At 40.9% G+C, this 23,052-nt stretch overlaps 1 protein-coding gene across 13 annotated transcripts in view; it reads right to left on the bottom strand.

The window, feature by feature from the left end:
- Nucleotides 1-23,052, bottom strand: part of LOC124185055 — a 225,195-nt gene that overhangs the window by 130,278 nt on the left and 71,865 nt on the right. For all 13 annotated transcript variants that reach the window (XM_046575400.1, XM_046575390.1, XM_046575388.1 and 10 more), the window contains 2 exons: nucleotides 18,991-19,320; nucleotides 3,656-3,843 (listed from right to left, as the gene is read on the bottom strand). In XM_046575400.1, coding sequence (XP_046431356.1) covers nucleotides 3,656-3,843; nucleotides 18,991-19,144 — 342 coding nt within the window. In that variant the 5' untranslated portion in view covers nucleotides 19,145-19,320. The remainder of the gene's footprint in view (nucleotides 1-3,655; nucleotides 3,844-18,990; nucleotides 19,321-23,052) is intronic.

Below are 23,052 nucleotides of genomic sequence, written 5' to 3'. Positions count from 1 at the left end.
ATTCCCAAGCTTTTTTATACACTTGACAGATGACTCGGTCAAATGTGTCTAGCCCCATTCGGATTTGCAGAAATATTGAAAAAAAAGTAAGCGTCCACCAGCGTACTACACAAAGAGATACGAGACTTGATATTTTTTTGCTGATTTTTCTTTTTTTCAATTTATATTCATAAATATATATAAATGTATATGTATAATTTTTTGTCGAACCTTCGAATACCCAGCTATGCTTGAAATTTGTGGAAAAACGTTGTGTGATCAGAGCGGCGAGGACGAGACGCTTGATATTAATAAGGGCAATCACAGCGTTAAACGCCTCGAGATATCAATTAGCGAGAAGCCATAGCGTCACTATGAGAGCCACGACTATACCCGGCTTATCTCAGGAGGAGAGAAGACTGGCTTAATTCTGGATATCTCGTGCTCGAGAATTTGTGTGCGTTAATGTATATGTATCTAATATGTACAACGTACATACTCGGGTATACCTATATTACGTACACGTAAGCACCTTGGTAAAACGAAGAGCAATTATTTTCGAACGAAATCCCGCAGAAAGATAACCAAATTATACGTCTGTAGTTAAGCACTGTTTCTTTTTTTCCAATGAAATAATTCATACCGTCTAAAAGCTGAGTAGGTGTACTTATATTTAGTAAAATTATGCAAACGCGTATCGCATAGAAAATAATGCTGTAAGTTATTGTACACAAAGCATTCGCAAAGTGGAAAAAAAAAATCGTTTCATTCCAAGCGTATAATAAGTGGAGAATTATCGAAAAAAATCTGTTACATCCGAATGAATAAACAACGTCCATGCAAAGTGAACAAAATCAAAAAGGGGTGAGCCGAAGCACAAAGCACGATTAGACTCGAGGATATAAAGAACAACCGATTTTAAAACAATTAAACAATTTATCCACACTATCGATGCATCGCGAGAATTGCTTGCTTTTCGCTATTTCAGACGTTAACTAGTAAATTATATGGCCCTTAGGTAATTCGATTGGGTAATTTCGCGGTCAAACAAGTCATACTCGATGAGTCGTGAGTCACCGCGACAGATAAAGTGTTGAATCGTTGTCTATTCCCCCCCTTGCCGAGAAAAGTGCAGACCCTCGGCAAGCCCGTTCACCCCCCGCGTCGGCGTCGATATACCCTCGGGATCTCCCGAGGATGATGTAATAAGTGCCTGCATTTTTCTCCTCTCCGACGTTCTGTACCGTAGGCATACCCGACGGTGATACGTTTCATATATAACCAACGAATGAATTATACATGACCGGAATGCCCTGTATCTACGTTATACCTACATACCTATGCATAGAGGCACGTACGTAGGTACATGATATTCAACAGCGAGATACACCAGCCCTCGCAAGCTCCGAAGCTTTCGCCGCGTGCATGCAGATCGTAAATTTGGCGTGAAAAAAAATTTTTATTTTGTTTTTTATTCATATGTCGGATAACGGCCGATCGTCACTTGCAAACTTTGTACTTTTTTTTGTATCTTTTATTTAACAAGAAGAGTCTGAACTACGATTAACAGAAAATTCAAGACAGATTCAATGTTCAATTTTAGAAAGACACGTCAATCCGATCGAAGATTCTCTTCGTGACGGATCTTCGTTCTTCTTTTTATAAAAGCAACTCTCTCCGGAATAAAAGAAGAGAGCAACGACAACCACGACTCACACCTTTCATTTCTTGTTACAAGCTGTACAATATGCAGGTATTCTTTACAACAATCAATTTTTATAGACAAATAAAGACACGCGGCGGTGGATGGCATACAAGAATCGCATCGCAACGGAAGAGACTTGTAAGAAGGACGAGATATCGATGTTTTTGAAATTGTTTCTTTTTTTCTTCTTCATCAGTCGATGCATCGTTCCGCAACGATGATTCCCAGTCGCAAACGCGACGCAAGCGGTGAAGAACCCTCCGCAACAACCACTCGGTGTTCTCAAATTCGCACCTTTGATTAAAAACTGATCAAAGCACGGCCAACTGTGCTTCAGCAATGGCGGGGCGGAGAGCGGCGCGTGCTGCGGGAATGGGAAGGCCGACGTTTTTTCAATCCCTCACTCTTCACGTCAACCGGAATGTTTCGCAATTCTCGGGAAGGGTGAAAAGGGCGACGGAGAGAAAACGCGGAGAGCAGGCAGGTGTACGGAAGATAAAAATAGTTCAATTTTATTAAATCCCTACGCACACGCATATTATTATACGAGGGGAACATTTTACTCGTTTTTCGAACTTTCGAATGAAAATTCAACATTTTTTCTTTCTTTTTTAAGCATTCCTTCAAACTTGTAAGCACCTACTGGGCACGTGTAAAGCTGTACATGAAAAATAGAGTGAAAATTGAGACACTCGTATACGCTTTTTTTTTTTTTTTTTGTATTGCATTTCACACCTGACCGACGATTTAAGGGATGCGGAATAAGAAAGGGGAGTGACTCGACTTACACCCTTTTTTTTCATAGATTAGCAAGAAATCTCATTTCACCGTCTCTGCATATATTACGCACGAATAATTGCATTACAATGTTCTAAATTTTTTTTGTACGTTCTTCTAATTTTATAACACATATCTTCAAACCAGACATAACCAACTTAATCTTCGTTTGTCCTTCATTTTTAAATTATTCAATTCAACTTCAAACCTACGGTTCGAATTTCCAGCATTTTACTTCTCCTTCCAATGGGGTGAATTATATTTAATAAAGACCCGACAAACTTTCTGACACTTTTCTCAGCCCTGCATATTATGCTTTGGCCTCTCTTCAAAAAGTTTACCCTAAGTATAAGCAGGGATAGGTAAGATTGCGCGTTTACGAAAAGTTTTTCCTCGGTACAGAAATTTAACTTGAAAATATATAATATAATTCGCGTTATTCTAGTGTTGTTCTCGGCGTCGTCGTCTCAGCATTTTCTATCCACTTTCTCTCCCTCTCTCTCTCTCTTTCTCTCTCCTCTCTTTCCCTGTCCCTCTCATTTTTTTCAGCTTGTTACACCGCTGTTTCTGACATCACGCATAGCAAAACTAGCTTCGAATAGTCGCGGTGCGAAAATAATGAAAAAGAAAGAAAATAGTTCAAGACAAAAGATGCAAGGTGTGATATGAAATAATGTAAAGCGAATCGCGAGTGGTTGCATAATGCAGTGGGGAAAAAATGTGATAAGAAAAAAATACGGCAAGAACTGCCATATAGCTACACGCGCGCCACACGCCGTATAAATAATACGGTACAGAGGAGAAAGGATATTTAATTGAATTTCTAATGAAATGGAATTGTCGCTCAAATCACAGATGTATCCAAATTACCACGCGTTACGTCCATTCTTGCGTGGGATCCGCAACTACGTTGCTTTGCGTAACCGCAAATGCACGCTTACGTAAGTCGTTCAGAGTTACCGAAACCCGGTAGCTATAATACGATTCAATTTTCACCCAGCAAATGCAAATTGTAATCGAATTTCATCGTCAACAATGTCGCAATTTTCTCTTCTTTCGCCACACATCGTCTGGCTAAAATTCGATCGTAACAATGCGAAATGGCGAACAAAGTAGGTAGATATAAAATATGATTGAAGGAAAAAAGGGGGAAAAATATTTAAAAAAAAAAAAAAAACAACAAAATGCGCTCACCACTTTGTCGCCGAGATTTCTAACTCGACAGGGCAGATAAACGGTTTGTCCTTCCAACGCGCTGACGGCCGGAGCCGTGGGTTCAAACACTGGCAAATCATTATCACCATGTTCACCGACGTCTGATAAGCTTGTGAAATTTCTTCCTCTGAAGCTATCGGATGTCGTGCCTCGAGGATAAACGGGACCTAAAATAATAATAGCCAGTGTAAGTTCTCCGCTTTGTAATTAACAGACACATATATCGAATAAAATTTCATTTGTCCAAGGCATCATACAAATAAGTCAATCAAACTCCTGAAAATTTCAAAGAATCGATGCAGAGACTTTTGGATTCAAAACCGAAAAATCCGTCTGAAAGCTCTTAGGCGGTGAATGTCCTCTTGATTTTTGGTCAACCTGCGGTAGTTTCATCGGTGCTCGATCCCTTAACCCGAAAAGATAAAACCCGTATACACGCCGACTCGATGACGTTATACAAATGACAACTCCCCTCCGCATCGCTGTTGTTTTCCCCCATTTTCCATCGACCTGATTCCTCCCCCCTCATCGCGCGCCGCTGTAGCAAAGTCCTGATAGCTCCAGATTAATTAGCAAAAAAGAAAAAAAAAACAAAAAAAAATGAAAAACGAGAAGAAAAAGAAATACAAACCGCAATGAGGGAAAGGGGAGTGGAATAAAAACTCTTCACCGTGGAATGAATAGGCAAGTGGAACGCAAAACGCGCGCGTTGTACAAACGACAATCTCGGTATTAACACAAAATTAAACCGGCGCCGCAACCGCCTCTCCGCAAATATACAGTCTGTATCACGCTTTTTGCCTCACACTTTACGGGCGATTGTCACTGCAAGCTGTAGCATCGATGCACACGCATGCAACTCACAGTCTACAAATTCTAATAATTATGCTTTTAGATAATATAAACCACTTGCGGCTAAATATCGCGTTACGAAGACCGTTGTTATCTCGAATTTTTATAAATAATTTTCCCTCCTGCTTCTCTTTTTTTATTCTCCCTCGTTCTATTTTTCTTTTTTCTGTTTTCTCCTCCGCGTCTCCGGAAAAAAGGAACATGGCTCGTTATATTTCCAAAAGGTTTTGCGAAGGAAGTAAAACTCGAAGCAATCTTGGAAAGGTGAAATGAAAACAAGGTCGACGAGAGAAGGGGGAGGAGGAGAAAGGTAAAAAGCAGGGAACGGGAATAAGGGAGTCAAAATCGGGATGAACTCTTTCCTTCATACCTATACATGTATATTGTCTATACGACTGTACGTCTAGCTGGTTGCGAGACGGATCGCACGCGGTTCAAAGTTTACACAACAGCATCAAAGACAGAGAAATATCTGTGATAAAGATCTTGTAATCAAACCCAACCTGCAATCTTCGTACAACTTCGAGCCATCCTAAAATCAACGCGAAATAAAACATAATTTATTACAGATGCAGGTCCGTATTGCGAGGAGTCAGGGAGTCGACACTTTCGTGGTTTTTCGTTCTCGCTGCTTCGACGGTAAAAACCAACCGCAGTGTGAATGATGGGAAGAAAAAAAAAAATTAAAAAAAAACCAAGATCAGTTTTACGATACGGTGAAAAAGGCTACGTTTTATAGTCGCTCACGCTCTCGTCCCGTCACGATAGCTCCGGCAGCCGTTTGTCTCGCAGTAGGTTATTACGCGGTCATCCTTGTGTATCTTTACTCGGCCATTATAACGCCGGACGAAAACCGATTGTTTCGAGGCGCAGAGCGTGCTGCACTTTGCAGAGTTTTATTCCACCGCCATGCAGTCGTTTGTATTCAAAGTGCGAGTGGTGCAGAGGGATAAGGGAGACTACGCGGTGATCCCTTGGAGTTTGGAGTTAGAGTTTCGAGTACGCGCCTCGAGCACAGGACGCGAGATCCCGAAGGGTGGGAGATGTCAGGGGAGGAAACGATTTCCGCGTGTGCCAACCTGCATTGGTCCTTGTTCTTGCCAACTTTTCGGTCGGCTTACGAAATTCAATTGGGCGTGACGAAGATCGTTTTACGTGTACCTCACATCCCCTGTCCGGATTACTTGGTATGAAAACTGAGCCTATATGATTTATAACAGGGAAAAGATTTGCGAGTAAAAACGAAAGCTGCGGCGAAGATGTTTGTTGCGCGACGTACAAAAGAGGGGAAAACAAGAATCGGTATGAAAATTTTCGATACCATCGTGCGTTGCTGCATCCTACAGCCATTCGATATTCTTGGCAAAATTTTCTACCTGTAACATATAATGATGTCCTGAAGGAGAAACGTCATCCGGAGCTATGAAGCTGCAAAGTTAAACAAGTTGAATGTGGACAACGGGACGTTCAAACTGCAGCATAATATCGATAAAAATGTATTACACGTGCGGTTGAAATTCGAGTAGCGTTTCCCAGAGTAACTGTTTCGTTCTTGGATAATTCAAGAGGTACAATCGACACTGGGAGTAAATCGAGCGCTCCGCGTGATAAAAATAAGAAAAATATCACAGAATGAAGAAGAAGAAGAAGAAGAAGAAGAAGAAGAAGAAGACGGCGACGAAAAACGAAAGGAGCAAAAAGAAATAAGTTAAGAAGAAAGGGCGACAAAACTCGAGGCGGAGGAATGGCAGAAAGAAAACAACAAACAGGCATCAAGCGCATGTAACTCGTAAGAATTTCCCCACGCTTTATACCCCATATTCCGGGTATTTTGTAGCGCCATCTTCCACATGTTCACGCCTTCAAGCACGCCACATATAAATATAGTACCTACACCTGCCCGTCGCGGGGGCCGCATGCCTTCGCATCCACACACCCCTGTACGTACGATACCTCTGTCTATAACTTAGACGTGCATATACGGCACTCGCGAGTATACCACACCCTTCAACGCATACGTGCTATCCGTAATCCAGAAGATGAGTATAAACATATATGTTACAAGGTGATCCCCCTCCGTACGAAAAAAATATTTATACACGATACACATTTCGCCCAGAGATAAAGTCTCCGCATCTGAGTTACGTATGAGAGGTGCCGGAAGAACAAGACAGAGAGGTGAAGAACCAACAAAAGAATTGGCTGGATATAGCCAAGTCAGCGACGCGTCGAACAGGCAGTCTGGATCTTCCGGTCAGGGAGATTAAAAAACAACGTCGCCTGATCAAGCCCAGCCGCAAAATTGTGCACAATGGCCAAATTTGCGTAATTACTGCAAGCGTGCCCGTCGCAGGAAGATGGGTCATCAAAGAAATCTCTCTCTCTCTCTCTCTCTCTCAAATCAAATCAAATCTCAACAGTCTATATACCTACATATAATTTACAGGTAAACTTTGATTCGTTCGTCCTTGATTCAGCGTAGCTAAAACTCTTCCTCCGTGCAATGACTCGCGATTATCCGCGGCGAGTTAAACTGACTTTCGACACGCGTTGCAGGTAAATTTCAGCCAAACAAATTTTATATAAATTTCTCAACGTTATTTCTTACAACGACGACGATACCTATAAACGATAAGATTCGTATTGCATTTGGTGAGAAAATTCCTCTGCTGTAGACAAATCAAATACCCTCGGCTGCACGACGATCAGGTGTTCTAACGTGCTGATTAAGTTTGCCGGACGATGAACCAGCGCCGGTATCGCTGCATCGGCTCAGCGCGTGCTTTGATAAAGTACACACCACGCGTGCAAATTCAAGCAGCGTGTGCAGCCTCCCACCACTTTCAAAGTACTATTATCAGTCGCTATTGTACCGTGACGGCATCTCGCGTCAGTCAGTTTACGTTTCCGCGCACCACGCATCCTCACCCACGCAGGCGGCAGACATTCCCCCAACCATCTCTCTCACTCTTCCTCTCTCGACAATTCTCACAAAGAGAGGTGTAAGCCTTGTTCCCTACCTTCCCGACGCGATGAACTACGTCCCGGTTCCTCATGCCGTAATGAAACTATGATACTACCCATAGGTATGTGTAGGAATAAACGCGTGAACCGAAAGGGGAGGCTGCACGCGATGAGAAACGGAAGAGAGGAAGTGAACAGAGCAACGGGTGAAACAAAAGAGGAACGAATATATACCGTACACGCAGCGAAACGACCGACGGAACAGAAATGATAAGTTTCGGTGTAGTTGTGTACGTATAACGTGAATACGCATACATTGTACACATACGTATAATACGTAACACCGGTACACAATTTCGCCCAACATTTGTTTTTCTTTTCTTTTTTTCGTTTTTTTTTATCATTGTTTATTCTCGTTTTTATCTTCTTCATTCATTCGTTTTTGCAATTTTTGTTTTTTGCTCACTGCAAAATTTTCACCATCGCGGAAAAGTAATTCGCGGTGAGGAACTTTCCTCGTATAAATGTAGGAGGAATGGCAAAACGCCCCTGTAGAATAATGCTGCAGAATACGTATACTGTACGCTTCTTCTAAGTTCAGGTTTGTACAAAGACAGTCCGGGCTCTACGTCATATCCTGTGGAGACTGTGGCGGGGTGCCGGAGATTGTAAAATGCAAAGAGAGGGAAAGAGAGAGAGAGAGAGAGAGAGAGAGAGAGAGAGAGAGTAAGAGAGTGCCGCAACTGCACAGGGACAAATCTTCGTTACGACCGACGCACGTATACGACATACATAGATATCGTATTGCTTGTACACTCCTACACAGAAATGTATACATGCCTAGGCGAGGCAAAACCGCGGCGGGCGGCGGCGAGGAAACGGGACAGAAAACATCTCGAAATAACGCAATAAGAGAAATACCATAGCTTCGACATGTGGCTCGTTCTCCCTGGCGCCAACGGTCCTTTTTCCCATTCCTGCAGCTATACGTGTATAACCCGAAACTAATTTTACTGGGAACTACAAACAAACAATTCCCGCCCGCCATGCATCGACTGTTCCTCTACTACACGTACGAATCCATACGACGCTGTACGAACGACCAACCAGCACCACCTTAAACCACCGTCGTGCCTGCATCGCGTTATAATTTACTTTTCCGCTGAAATTCCCTGCGATTCGCATATTTTTTTAATTTTACGTTTCTCCTTTCTTTTTTTTCTTCTTCTTCTCTTTTGTATTTTGTTTTTTGTTTTTTGCTCTTTGTGACGCTTCCTCCGCTTCCGTTTATTTTCTGCTCCTTATTTCCGCGCAGAGCTTTCATGTAAATACGTACATAACGCTAACAAGTGTGAAAGTTTCTTCGAAAGTTTACACAATTTTTCAAACGCTTGTGAGACGCCGCGTACCGGCAAAATATGTATATAAACTAGATAGCGAGTGCACACCCATCGTTAAAATACGATGTGGAATTGTCGGTGCAGGGAAAAGATTTTACACAATTTTTCTCCCGTTTCGTAATCTGCCGCCTGCAGAAATATTACTACTCTGCCTCCATACCGCGTTCACGAACGGCAAGCTGCTTTGTAATATGGTTTGAGAGTTGGCACCCACGTCCAAAAACATTTAAAAAAAAAAGAAAAATGATAAACGAAAACTTTCACCATCCAAGATCAAAAATCTCTTTTCCTTAATTCCTTATTCGATATCTCGTTGCAAACGCGAATCACGTAGGTCGAAGCACGGACAAGAGCAAAGAAACTGCAGGGGCTTAAACGTTGGACACTAAATTCTACGGTCGAACGGAGATTCTGAAACGTATATTATACGCAGCCACTGCTCGTCCCTCGTCCGGTATTAACAGGGGAAACACATGCCACATGACATTATAACCTCGGTTAATGCTTCCTGAATCCATTGCCCGTGATTCTATAATTATTCACAATTTCTTTTCTTTTTTTCTCATTTTTTTTCCCCCACTGCAACGGCACTGCCAGCATCGCGTGGTATCACAGTTTTCATCGTGACCTGCAAACGTTGCAGGATGTCGACAAGGGAGCAGTTCCTGCCACTGATGCGAGATAATGCACTGTAATACGACTTTACACTAGCTGCTGCATTTGTTTATTCTCTCAGAAGCTTTACGGGTTATTCACACATCGTATATACATGTAAAACAAGTATATTTTCCCTAACAAAAATGCAATGCTCTAGCGCAAAAGTCGATTTAAAACCACTCTCGACTGAACATCGACTAAAACCGTTGAAAGATTTGTTTTTCCTCCTTCTTTTTATACAGATTGTATTTTTTCTTGAGTAATCAAAGTCATTTTTATTCTTCAACGAGTATTTTAACGGATTTGAATTTGAAAACTACGAGATGTATCGATGAAGATCGAAAATAAAGAAAAATAAAAACCAGCTAGTTCGAGAAAACGTTGACGTAGATATTACGAATTTTTGCACACGTTGTAACAACTCGGAAGCCGATAATACGGATAAATCCAACGCGTGCGGCAAAGGAGAAGCGTTTTTCGGTACGATTCGGTGAGAAGAAGAAGAAATAAAAAGTATGTTAGAATCTGCAGATCCATTACCTTGGCGATAGGGCGACGCGGCGACAGGCGCGCGAGCACCGCTTGTCGACATCCCGATAATCACAAAATTCCGAAAAACCAATTTCCCCGAGAACACGGACTTTTTACGCCGCCACATAGGTACATACCTATACATCTGTCAGGTGTACACATGCTTATGTACACGTATGTACACACCTCGCGTGGCAGTTAGACTTGTAGAGTATACGGATATCACCGATATGTATAGTTGTACATATATGTATACATAGTTGCCTATATTTAGCCGTAACGTGACGGAAAAAGCATGGAAAATTTATTTGTGTCATAAGTTGAAATTGAAGACAGTGACTATACATCCAATTATAAATTATATAATATAAATATAATTAAATATAATATAAATTCAAATATCGGCAATATATATTATATAATATGGATATATATTCCCGATCCGAAAGCTTCAAGATTCTAACTATTAGTTCTTATATTACAGCTGTTATTCTCAGTGATTGAAGGTACCGAAAAAAAGAATCAGCGATCATATTATCAGAAACTTGAATCCCGGATAAAATCGTAAATATTCTGAAATCATGGCAAGTCTCCAATTGGATGAATAAGGTGAAAAAAAAAAAAAAATAAAATAAGAAGGACAGTTTTAGACGATGAATAATACTCGGGGTAACGATTAGCGGGGCTCCAAAGGGTCGCAGGTTGAATAGCTCGTGCGATTCGCTGGTGTGAGAGTGTCGCAGCTTATACCTAATTGTAAGCCCGCCCCGGCATAGGTATAAACGTATCGAACAGATGTCCGTTAAACACGTCTTGAACCAGTGAAGGTGCCTAACTTAAAATACCATCAGGGGGTCTGTTTAAATTAGACGTGTTGTGATCGGTTTAAATTAGACGGCCGCGCCGCGCGTGCCGTTTCTACCTACATGCAAGTGTTACGTATACCGACTCTGAGAGCTCGGAGGATCGGAAGATCCGGATTCCCTTGGGTCGTGAAGGGGTGAAAAAAAGAAAACGGGCGGCGTGAATGGGCCAAGACGGCGGTGCTGATTGGAAGAAGTGGTAGAGAGAGAGGAAAGGGAAGAGGAAGAGGAAGAAAAAAAATAAAGAGAAACGGGGGTGAAAGAAGCGGGAAATCAAAAGCGAAGAGAGCTAAAGTCGGACAACCCGCGCACCTAAATCAAAGAGAACTGCGGTATGAGCAGCGAGGCGATCGGCTATATCGGTAACAAACCTTGCCCCCCTTCGCCTTCCCCTCCCACCAACAGCATCCGCGTATTCCTCTATTCATAGACAAACTGTTTACATAGCAATCCTCGAATCGTTTCCGCACTGATTGAAATATGGTCCTGAAAGTTTCTGTTTTTTATTCTTTTTTCTCCTTTCATTTCCTCCTACCCTTTTCATTCTATCCTTATACTCCTTCTCGCCAGGGAAACGCCGTAAATGACCGTAAATACACCACTTACACGTATACGCGTTGAGAATGTTTCTAAAAACGGAACCGCTGCATTGCGCTGCAGTTGGACTCGTGGTTCTTGGCTTCGTTTTATTCTTCCTTTTACGATTTCTTTTTTTTTTACTTTTTGTCCATTTTCTTTCTCTACCTATTCGTCACATCTTCCTCACGCGCTAATGAGATATTGCATTGTATGTCACGTGCGCCACAAAATTGAATAAATAAACTTCTCGTTACAGGTTAAAGAATTTGCATTCCAGACGAAAAGTTTCATATAGATTTCTTTTTCGTTTTTCACCTTCAACAATCTCCATTTTATATCCCACCCTTAAAATTTTATCGGAAAAAAAAGGTTTTCAAGCAACTTCCCGCTGAAAAAAGAAGGAAGAAATGTTCATTGCAAAAGCTACAGACAGTCGTGTATTCAAACAAAAACAAATTAATCGAGGAGTTTGCAAACGATTGCGATGCTAACAGGTGTTGAAAAAGGACGACGAGGCGCATCGTCGACATTTTTTATAATGTCCATCACGCGTTTATCCTCCGGGCGAAAGTCGTAACTTGAAAATTATTTCTAACATCCCTTTAACAAGAAAGCTCCTATAAACGATATTGAAAGTATAGGTATACGTACGCGCGCCAAGAGGAGTTATAGTGTTTGACTTTACCGTATCAAAGATTAAGTTTTCAATCTCTGCGTCGAATCTAAAGAGGGTAAAGAGAGCCTTGCAGAGTTAAGCTTTCGGTAAGAGAAATTTGCCTATAGAATTTAATACCGAGCTAATTTTACGATGTTGGAAGAGGAAAAACGAGCAACTATTCCACGGCTATTGTACGATACTTTTCATTCGATACATACGCCTAATTTCATCACCAATTTATACGGTAGGCAGTTTACCGAACGTTGATGTCAGCGACATTTCAGCCTCTAATTCGAGGCAATGCGTATAATAACTGCGAATAGAGAGAGCGGATAGAACACGCGGAGAACGGTTTGAATCGTTCGAAACAGAGAGAACGCAGCGGCGGGTATAATGGCTGTCTAATTAGTTAATCATAAAGTATATCATTGGGAGAAATGCGCCACTTTGGTTGATCCACGACAACGAAGCTTTGCCCGAGCGCAAATTTCCCCCATAATATACGATTAATAGGGAATCGCCCTGCTGGCGGAAAGCTTAACGTATAATCGTACCTGACGGCTTTTACCTCAGCGTATATTATAACGTATTCAACACGAACCGAGAGACGACACGAGCTTCCAATGAATATTACAGGGAGATAGTTACACGTGTCGAAACGCGCAGCAACCCTTCGACTTCAAAATGAAAGTCAAGTCTCAAGCTTGCGAATCTTGGTCCTTGGATTAGCAATATATTACATTTTCGCACCTCCGCGCACGATGCGACGAGAGAAAGCTGCAGTTTTTTTTTTTTTTTTTTTTATCGGATCACAAATGCACGACGAGTAGTCGTTATTAGGTTAATTTGCCAACCTCCACAATTGCGAACCAGTGATTGGTGTAAAACCGCGCGAACAAATTACTGGAGTAAAGCCTGCAGAATTTGCGCCATTGCGAAATTTGGGCCGCGGTGTAATTATCGTAGTACAACTAGCGATTGACACGCCTCTCATCTCCTCGTCGAGCGTTGAAATATCCATCGATAAAATAAAACCCGTATTGTTCTCACCGAAGATCCGTACTTCAACGATAACTCGAGTAGGGACATATTCGCCAGGCAGCATAAGCCAGCAGGTATACGGTTCTCGAAAATTGTTTGAATCTGGTACATTATGCATAACCGAACAATGAAAGTAGGGTAATTTTGTCGAGAAACGAGTAGATTTAAATGAGACTTCCTGAAAAGCGTTCGTCTCGCGGCAAGAGAGTCACATCCACACGAGTGGCCGCCAAGCGCCGGCAGTTACTCATGCTTAGGACAATTTAGCTTAATTAATTAACCGTGCGTTGTGACGTCGCGGTAATTTATGCTCATAGAATGATTCACTGCACCGCAAACCCTGCAGCCACCAGCTCCAGTTCACGGAGACTCTTCGTTCTTCCACTTCCTCGTTCTCCGGCCAGGCTTTACCTTCCACAATCAACCCCGTGACAAACTTTCACCATCGTCCTTGCACCGCGCGTTGATTCCTCGACTGTTATGTTAATTGTAGAACGAAAAATCAACTCACCAAGCACCGATCAAATCCAACTTTGATTTTAAATCTACCCAATTCATTCTTAAAAAATGGCACCTTATCTTTTAAATATCATTGCCAATAACTTGCGAATGTTGAGATAAGGTGTAATTTAAAAAAAAAATTGTTCAACATCTGAACTAAAGAAAAACCCTCTTCTTTGAACCAATTTCGGAAAACCTCTGGCGGGAGAGGAGCAAAAATAAGGTAAGATAAATTACGAATAAGAGGGCGATAAACGGTGTACGTAAGACGTGTCTGGATTTGGCAGGGGTATCGTTTGATAAGAAACCTGGGGTCTGATTATATAGATACGTTTGCACCGTTTTACGTGTCTGACGATGAGAAGGTCTAGTCGTCGAGAAATAGCGGGTGCACAGGCGTAAACGAAAGAGATTGCCTCTGATCGGATCTGTGTAACAGTTTGAAAAAAAATTTCGTTGAAGCAGGAAAAACGCCTGTAATAATTAATCAGTGACGGATAATAAAAGTCAGAATATTTTCCTTCGGAGTTTTTGAGAGATAAACAGATAGATAGATAGACAGAGACAGGCATAAAGACCAACGAAACCGTTTCACCGCGAGTAAATAAAATTTCACGACAATTGCGAGTGTGCGCGGTAAAAATGTGAAATAAAAATTATCACCCCTCCGTAGCGTAGCGTGTTTTTCCGCAATAAAAAGCATCGCTCGTCCCCGCCGATGCAATTACTACCCACACTCTAATTACCTGCTGCACACAGTTTACACCGTCGGTGCACTTGCATCGTGGGGAGCTGCTGCCAGAGGCCACGATATACGTTCATAACCGAGCCGCCTACAAAGAACCAACAAACACGTACCAAGCCGCGAGCTTGCGGCAGTCCGGTCAAATCAGAGCCGTCATGCGTGCAACGAATGTGTGCAACAATACACGCGCAATCTGTATTATACAGGGCGATTCGAAAACATACGGAGAAAACTGTTCAAAGGTGGATTTGTGGGCCTGAAAAAGTCGCGCCCGATTTTCTACTTCGAATGTTACGACGCGTATATGCATACGTGTAACACGGAGTTTCAATGAGCGGGAAAGGTGGAACGATATTTTATCATCTCCGTAGATTCAAAATTGCTGCAAGTTTTCTTGGCGCACATGATCGAAATAAGTTAATCCAGGTGAATCTCCACGATCTTTACACGAGATAATATAAATTTTATAGAGAAATGCATATTATAGAATTGAATTTGAATGACAAAATTGAGAATTTTGCACATGGTCGCGTGAAATTTCATACTTGATTAGCAGTTTTTCCCTGCTGTAGGAATGAAAACATTTTAATTGGTAGAAATTCGATACACGTCATCGATACACTGAACGATAAAATTGTGGAGACTGGTGAATTGAAATTCAATATCTACCGTTGATTTGAATTTCAAGAAAAACAAATAATAATGAAATTGTAAAGTAGAGCTGAAGTACCGATTTTTTATTTCGTTGTCCGATCGTTTTGTAAATGGTTTAAAGAATATGGTGAATTCGTTTGATTTTGCTTCACGATGGCTTACGTTGGTGGGAAAAACTACTTTTCAGGAATTCGGTGAAAATTTTTTCTTGATAATATTAAACTTACTCAACATCAGTGTAATCTTGAAGAATTAAATACTTAGAAATACTAGGGTGATTTAAAATAAAAAGTCAACATTTACATAGGCTCTATTTTATAATTTTAGTACTTTCTTCCATTAGTATTTTTAGGAAAGTTCTCGTACGGCATACGAATACGTAAATTTAATAAATCCTCAACGTGCAAATAAATATCTCGTATAGATGATTAATTTGCGACTCACCAACCGCCTTAGAAAGAAATTTTTCAAAATTTCGACTTACAAGATATACGACAAACGACGCATATTCACGCTCGGAAATAAATTCGTCTCACTCGAACCTACGGTATAATATACCTGCGAAAAAATATCCACTGCAAAGCATCCAGGTATTATATGTTATGGCAAACAGCAGTAACAATATTGGAAGGAAAACCGCCCTGTGAACACAAACGCATAACTACAAAAACGCGGGTAAAACGTTAGTTTACGGGAAAATGTAACACCCGGTATACACGCGGAGTGCGTGCTTTATTTGCGAGCACGAAACCAAAACCAACCTGAGCAAGGTAAACCAGAGCACCGTGAGTAAGGTGGATAAGCTCGCATTGGGTGCAAGAGGAGGTATAAAGCATATAACACCGCTGCTTCGCCTCAAGGCTGCGTTATCGCTCCGTTACTTACATGGCTAACAATCAAACCATAAATCAACGGAACGGGGAAGGAAAAGACCAACTGAAATGGAATGCGGATTCCACAGGACGGACACTGGGATGCTACAAAACAAAAATGATTTGCGATTATCCACCATTGCACTCCCTGTAAAGTTTGTTGAGGTTGAAAGAAAGTTTCTGTCAAAAGATGAGCGTTACGTGGAAAATCGCGCTCAATTGATTTTTCACTCATATACATATTTTCAAATTTACCAAGTATCGTGAATTCAAATTCGTTATTTTATTGCTTACATCAATCGTAACATCAAGTTACGTCACAAAGAAGACCCAAACTTGTAAAATTAAGTCTCCAGTTGATGTTTGTGAACTGAATCTAACTACTTTTTCGTTATTAGTTGAATCTTATAAAATACTTATAATTGAAAGTAAACTTTAAGATTCCCGAATGATATAATAATAATTTAAGTGCTAAAACGTGTTTCTTCGCAAATTCAAAAAAAAAAAAAAATGAGAAAAATCAAATGAGCGCGATCTTCTTCGTACCGCAGAACGCTCATCTTTGCACAGAATCTTTCTTTTCACCTGTACAAACTTTTTAGGGAGTTCCACGGTGGAAAATCGTAGATTATTTTTTTCTGAAACGCTCTAATGATGGACACCTTCGCTTCTTCCCATCGGTTGAAAAATAGAATTGAATTAGAATTCTTGAAGTACGAAAGATTGAAATTGAACGATGGTGAAACCGTGTCTGGTTTTGTCGCGATGCGCTTATGGCGTTGTTCCTACATCCCCTGCATATAATTGTAACGCTGTAAGCGCACCTCTCGAGAGAATTTAACTAGCGAAATACTCTACAAGCAGCAGCTTTGCACCGTTTGCTTTATTCGTGAGAGTCAACGAGCTTTGGAGCGAAGCTGCAGCAATGCGAGGCAAAATTGCACACACACAAAACAGTTTACAACTCGGCATATCTGTTTGATGAAACGTTGGGCGAAACGAGACGTGTTGATTAGATTACAAATCCTGTGGGCAAGAAACCGAGAACGAGATAGAGACGGTGAGAGAATTTAAACCAGCCGATGAATAAAAGGCAAAGCTTCTTCCAAACTTTTCGCAAATACGATTAATTTGCGATATTGCTTTGTTTTATCGTTTGCAATTTTATCACCTCATTGTCAGAGTGATCCGGCATATCAAGCAGATTCCGTTGTTGAAATTTTTCAATTAGTTCAGGAGCAGTCTTAACGTGGTTTATTTTTTACTAACTTTAATAATCGAAGAGTCAATTCGAATTTTTCAAAGTTACGAACGCTGCAGATGATTTTCAGCTTATATTTATTTCAAGACGACCAACGATGCTCGAAATACGCTTAAAACTTGAGGAAATAATTCGAACAAAGGGATAAAAGTGGAAAGGAAGTATAAACAAAAAAAAAAAAGTGAATAACAAGAAAATTTTGCCCAGAGCGTTCAAACCGCAAGACTTTCTGTTACTAATCAAGTTTGAACGAGTGCGTAGCTTCTGTCGGTGGTTAAACAAATTTCCAAGAAGTTCGAACGTTTCAAATAATTTCCAAAGTGCTTTTCAAACTTTGTACGAGAATTCCGTAAAAGTTTAATTCTTGATTAATTATGACTCTTGCCGCAAAGCATTTTAGGACTATAGAATTATTCAAAGGTCAGGATCGAGAACGTTGTTAGAATCAGAGCACAAAAGCTCTGGCGATAGTTGAGTACAAGTTTTTCCACAACGTCCAAGTTGGTATAAACTCTAACAGAACGAAACATGAGAAAAAAATTTCTATCTTACAACCTGAGGTATACTCTGAAGAAACGCAGTTTATAAAATATGAGTTTGGTAAGTTTTACTCCGTTATTACGTTTAACCGAATTCCAGAAAATTCTGAAGTTGCGAAACAACAGTATTCCCTAAAAACCCATGGCCACAATTTTAACCACACATGATCGTTTCGTGGGGAAAAAACGTTTTTAGTTCTCTCTCTTCGCATTTATGCATTTATGCACTTTTTCATCAGTTAGTTAAATAATAAATATTAAAAAGCACACAGTATACACCAGAGAAAAATATCCATTTTCCCAATCATAAAAACACAACCGAAAAATTCTCTCCTTTATTAATTGAACGCTCTACAAAAAAGCTCTGATGCGTAAATATCGTAAATGAAAGCGTTCATATGTTAATTAGCGTTCAAAGTTTAATCATCATTCTGGCAAGTATAGCTACGAAATAACAACCGTATCGTAAAATATATCACGATGTTCGTCAACGATATTGTTGATGAAATATATGAGGACTTTATCATGTTGTTGGCGAACATTGTGATGTATTTTACGATACAGTTGTTTATTTCGTAGCTATATTTGCCAGAATGATGATTAAACTTTGAACGCTGATTAACGTATGAACGCTTTCATTTACGAATATTATGCATCGGATCTTTTTTGCAGAGCATTCAATTCTCTACAAAAATTTGTACTTTCCATTATTTTCAGTACATTCGTCAACGACTTACATAATTTCAAAGAGCAAAAAAGTCTTTCCCATCTTATCTCCACAAGATTCTTGTAGAGTCGCTATAAAGAGCTCATATTTTTAGGAAACATTTTTTATCAGTTTCAAAGAGTTCAAGCCCCTAGAAACACAAAAATTAAAAAACAACTCTATCAAAGCCCACCCTAACGTGACACAGCTCTGAAGTATCGGGTTATACGAGTTAAATCGTTCGTTTCAATGAAAATAAATAAATAAAAAAAGCCAGATATCCGCGCGTGCATCACCGATCGGAAAAACGTGGCCGGTCGAGTCACGTGCAGATTCACTGATTGGCCGGGCAGCTCGGATTGGTTCTCCCAAATAGATAAATAGTTAGCGATTTCCGCCGCTCGTGAACACCGTTGCGCCTCCTAATTCGCGTTGTAACAACAAGCCTTACACATACACCAGTCTTACGCGGTCCTAGTTCCTGCACTCACCGGAAAGGACGAAATTTGGCAAGAATATTGCCGCAGCGATGGCGAGTAGCGGGTGGAACACGCAACTCCGTCGTCGTCGGCCCCGTCCCGGTCCTCCGTGTTCTTCACCACGATGGCATCGAGCCAACGGCTCGCTTCCGAATCTCCGTATCATCGTGTATCGCACCGCATACTTATTCCCAATCCGCACTCCACGGCACTGAAACCCGCACTAGGCGACACGCGACTCATCGAACCCTGACAGCTCACGGCTTGCCGTCCTTCCGCCCCGGCCAAACAGCCCGATCCTGAGGGATGAGTCACTCGGCCCGAATCAAGTCTCACGGGTATCTGAAATTCAAATTGCGGTATGTAGCAAAGTTACGAATTATTAGAAACTCGGAGTAGAAGGTACCGATTAGTTTTAGAAAAATACAGTTTTTTCCTTGAGGTCCGATAGGCAAATTATCAACATTTTTACCAAATAATTAGGTGACATTTTCAGGTTTATCAGTTCTAGTAAGTTACTGAAAGCCAAATCGTTCAGCTTTTTAACCGCTGTATTCGGTTCAATTTCAGTTCGAATTGAAATAAAATGTAATGTAAAAAAAAAAGGCAGTTTAAGCAAATCTTCTTTTCTCTACGTAAAAACGTAAACTTGTCACCTAAAAAATTTCAGTTCGAATTGAAATAAAATGTAATGTAAAAAAAAAAGGCAGTTTAAGCAAATCTTCTTTTCTCTACGTAAAAACGTAAACTTGTCACCTAAAAAAAACAATTCTTATTCCCATGACAGAGAACTGATATTTTCACAACGGTGTGATAAATTCATGAACGAAAGTGCTTCAACTTCGACTCAAGTAGATATGTGTTTCTTATTTTTTCGAATAATGGCTTGACGCGCTTGCCCATGTGAGCCTGTTCGGTGTATAAAAATTTTGAAAATCGTGTACAGCAAGGTGAAGAATTAGTGGAACAAAAAAATTGGCTAAATTGGGTAATTTCGTTGTTTCATACATTTTTTTTATTTTTTTTATTCATATTCAAAATATGATTTTACCAACGATAACTAATTTACCTTGAAACGCAACCGTTAAAGAGTATCCTGTGATATTTCTTAAAGTTATCTGCGACGTCATACACGGAGTGTGTCATGTACACAGGAGGCGTGCAGGGTAAGGGTTAACAAAGTGAGTAAATCTGGTTGCCTCCAGAGGAGCAGCCTTGTGTCCATATTTACAACGATTTGGGCTTACCGAGGGTACCGCTGAATATAATATAGATGCGATTTAATAGTCAGGCAGACGAAAGCCACACATGGCGGGATGGGCAGGTTGTATATAGCGGTCAGCAGCGCCAGGTGATTTAATTAGCCGTAAAACCGCGTTCGCGGTCGAGACGAGAACCGCCTTCAATTTACCTGCCTGGAACACACGAACGTACCTAACTTACGCCGTGAACGACGAGGGAGAGAGAAGAGGGATCACTCTTTCGAGGTTTGGGAGTCTGCTAATTTTCACACGCAGGCGGTTCGAGGGGGCGCCCTGGTCGATTTCGTCGTTAACGTACACATCTCCAAATATCGAAGTCCGCGTATCTGAAAGGCGAAAAAGGGCTCAGCAGCCCCATTCTATACGCGATTCCGAACAAAAACACTCCGCAAAGAATTTTCATTTGACGCAGAAATAAATAAATTAGCATGAATTGTAAAAATTTACTTTTTTCGACTTCGTAGAATCGATGCCATTACTTTGTTTTTAGCGTTATTTTTATAAAAACACGTTCAAATCTTTTCATTAAAAATTGCGTATATAACGAGCATGATAAACGCTTCTTTGTGTTTCAGATACGTGAACTTCTATACTTCGAGGTATATACGACAGCGTCGAAATCGACCAGCACACCCCCTTAAGACTGTCCGAATCTGGACGCAGCGAGCTTTCACAAATACGTGTACTTGATCCGCCCGAGCTTATGCTTTCCGAATTCTCTCCGAATGCGAGCGGCCTTGACGTGGGCGAATAATTCTCCGGTAAAGGAGGTAGGAGGAAGGAGGACGAAGAGGTAACCGAGAGCCGGCGAAAGTTCGTTGCTTTCCCCCGTATGGTTGCTCTTCGTACCTCCTATCCAGCAGCAACCTGCCCCCCGCGTTGCAGACTGTTCACCAACTTTCGGGACGAACTTTCCTCCAATTAAACTTGACTTCTACAAACGAGCTTTTTAACCAAATCACGAACTAACTTCACCCCCGAGCACCTAAGTAAGCCGCTGTACGCTGTACAAGAGTGACCTTGTCTGAACGATGGAAAAGCGTTCTTAGTAGCTGCAGAATTGTACAGACCTACGTATACCGAAATGGGAATAGGTACGGAGAACTATTCGAAACTGCGCGCGTCGGAAGCTTTTCTTCGATTTACAAACCCCTGCATCGTCGGAACCGTTGAAATCGGATTACAGGGAACTCGCAACACGACGAGGTTACATCGTAAAAATATTGTCTGCTTGCGGCAAGAATTGTCGTCTGAAAAAACGACTTGTTTACACGTGATCGCGAAGTATGTGCTTGCACACACGGATATAATACGTCGGCACGTGAAAAGAACGCTCGAGAAACAAGGCTCATAGATCTACGAAACTGATTAGACTTTCTAACCACATGGCGTGAAAGTATAATTATAAAATCTAACACCATCCCGATTTTATTTCCCTATAAACACACTCCGTGACACGAGCAATTAATTTTTAAGTCTAAAGAAAGTACCGCGTCGCGTGAAAATCAAGCTCGGGATCGGCCGCAAGCTTCCTCCAAATTGCTAAAAATTCCTCGGTTGTGAAGAAAAAAAAAACAAAAAACAACCCCGCTCACGTAAATTTTCCTGTACCGATACAGAAACGGTTTGAAATTTATTTTACACGCACTGTAACAGCTTTCATAATTATGTAAGCAAGCCAACGATCAGGTACATATACGTGTTATATAAATACAGTTGCCACTAACGCTCGAGGAATGATCGGAAATTCCTTTTCCCCGCCATTTCTGTTATAGATAGATATTATAGGTGTATCGAAGAGTATAAGAGAACAGAGATAAGTATGCGAAAGAGACACATTGGTCGAATTCTCGCTCGGTGTTTAAATATATAACAAGGCGAGAGTACAGTTCCTGCTGTCGCTCAAACGTTTGAACACGCGGGAAGCGATTCGAGTGAGTTCCACACGAGCTTTTAAGCGCCGCAAGCTCGTGACAGTTTATAGTTACTAAACCAGGGAAACTTTAATTGGATCCGTTAAGATGGGATTTTTTTCCTCTCAGCTCTGATTACACCTGTTGACGATAAAAACGTAAATACATGAAAATAAAATGGTAACAAAAAAAAAAAAATACAATCTTTCAGCTTTTCAAGCTCGCAAATCCTTCAATTAAGTTGACGAGTGAAATGCCTAGCGGTATTTCGTTTATTTCGATGCAGTAAACAAAACTCCAGTTATACAGCCAATTACAGGGCACGTCTTTTACAGAACTTCGACGACGGTATTAACATAAACTTGATTTGTGACCAAGTTGAATTAGTTCGTTCATTCGATCGAGCTATACCAATTACTTTTGCACGAATCTAATTTTTATTTCCATATATTAAGCTAGATTCTCGCTTCTTGCATCATTTTCTATTCTTCAAATTCACAACCACGCGGCAAAAGGGTGATCAAATTCACCATCATCGTTCACGTTGTGCTTTAATTTCGATATCAAATCAAACGTTTTTTATCTTCACGAATAAAATTGTATTTACGTAGGCGAGTCATGGAAGAAAAGTATTCCACTTCTTTAAACACTTACAATATATCAACTCATTTATTCGCGCGATTGGCAACAAGTTCCCCTTCACTATTTCATTTTAATCATCTGGCAAGCGCCCATAAGGCAGAACTATGTTTATTGGTATAGCCGTCCGTTCTTTGAAGCCTGATTCACTCGGATGTAATCAAAAAAAGTGCGATTCATTCGGTAGTCAAACATCACAACATATAACATTCGTTATCCGTAGCGACATGTGGTTGGCTGATTGGCCGCCGTAAAAATTG

This window comes from Neodiprion fabricii, chromosome 6 (genome assembly GCF_021155785.1).
Source record: "Neodiprion fabricii isolate iyNeoFabr1 chromosome 6, iyNeoFabr1.1, whole genome shotgun sequence".
NCBI lineage: Eukaryota > Metazoa > Arthropoda > Insecta > Hymenoptera > Diprionidae > Neodiprion > Neodiprion fabricii.
The sequence above is the reverse complement of the archived record's forward strand: the minus strand, read 5'-3'. Positions and strand labels throughout refer to the sequence as shown.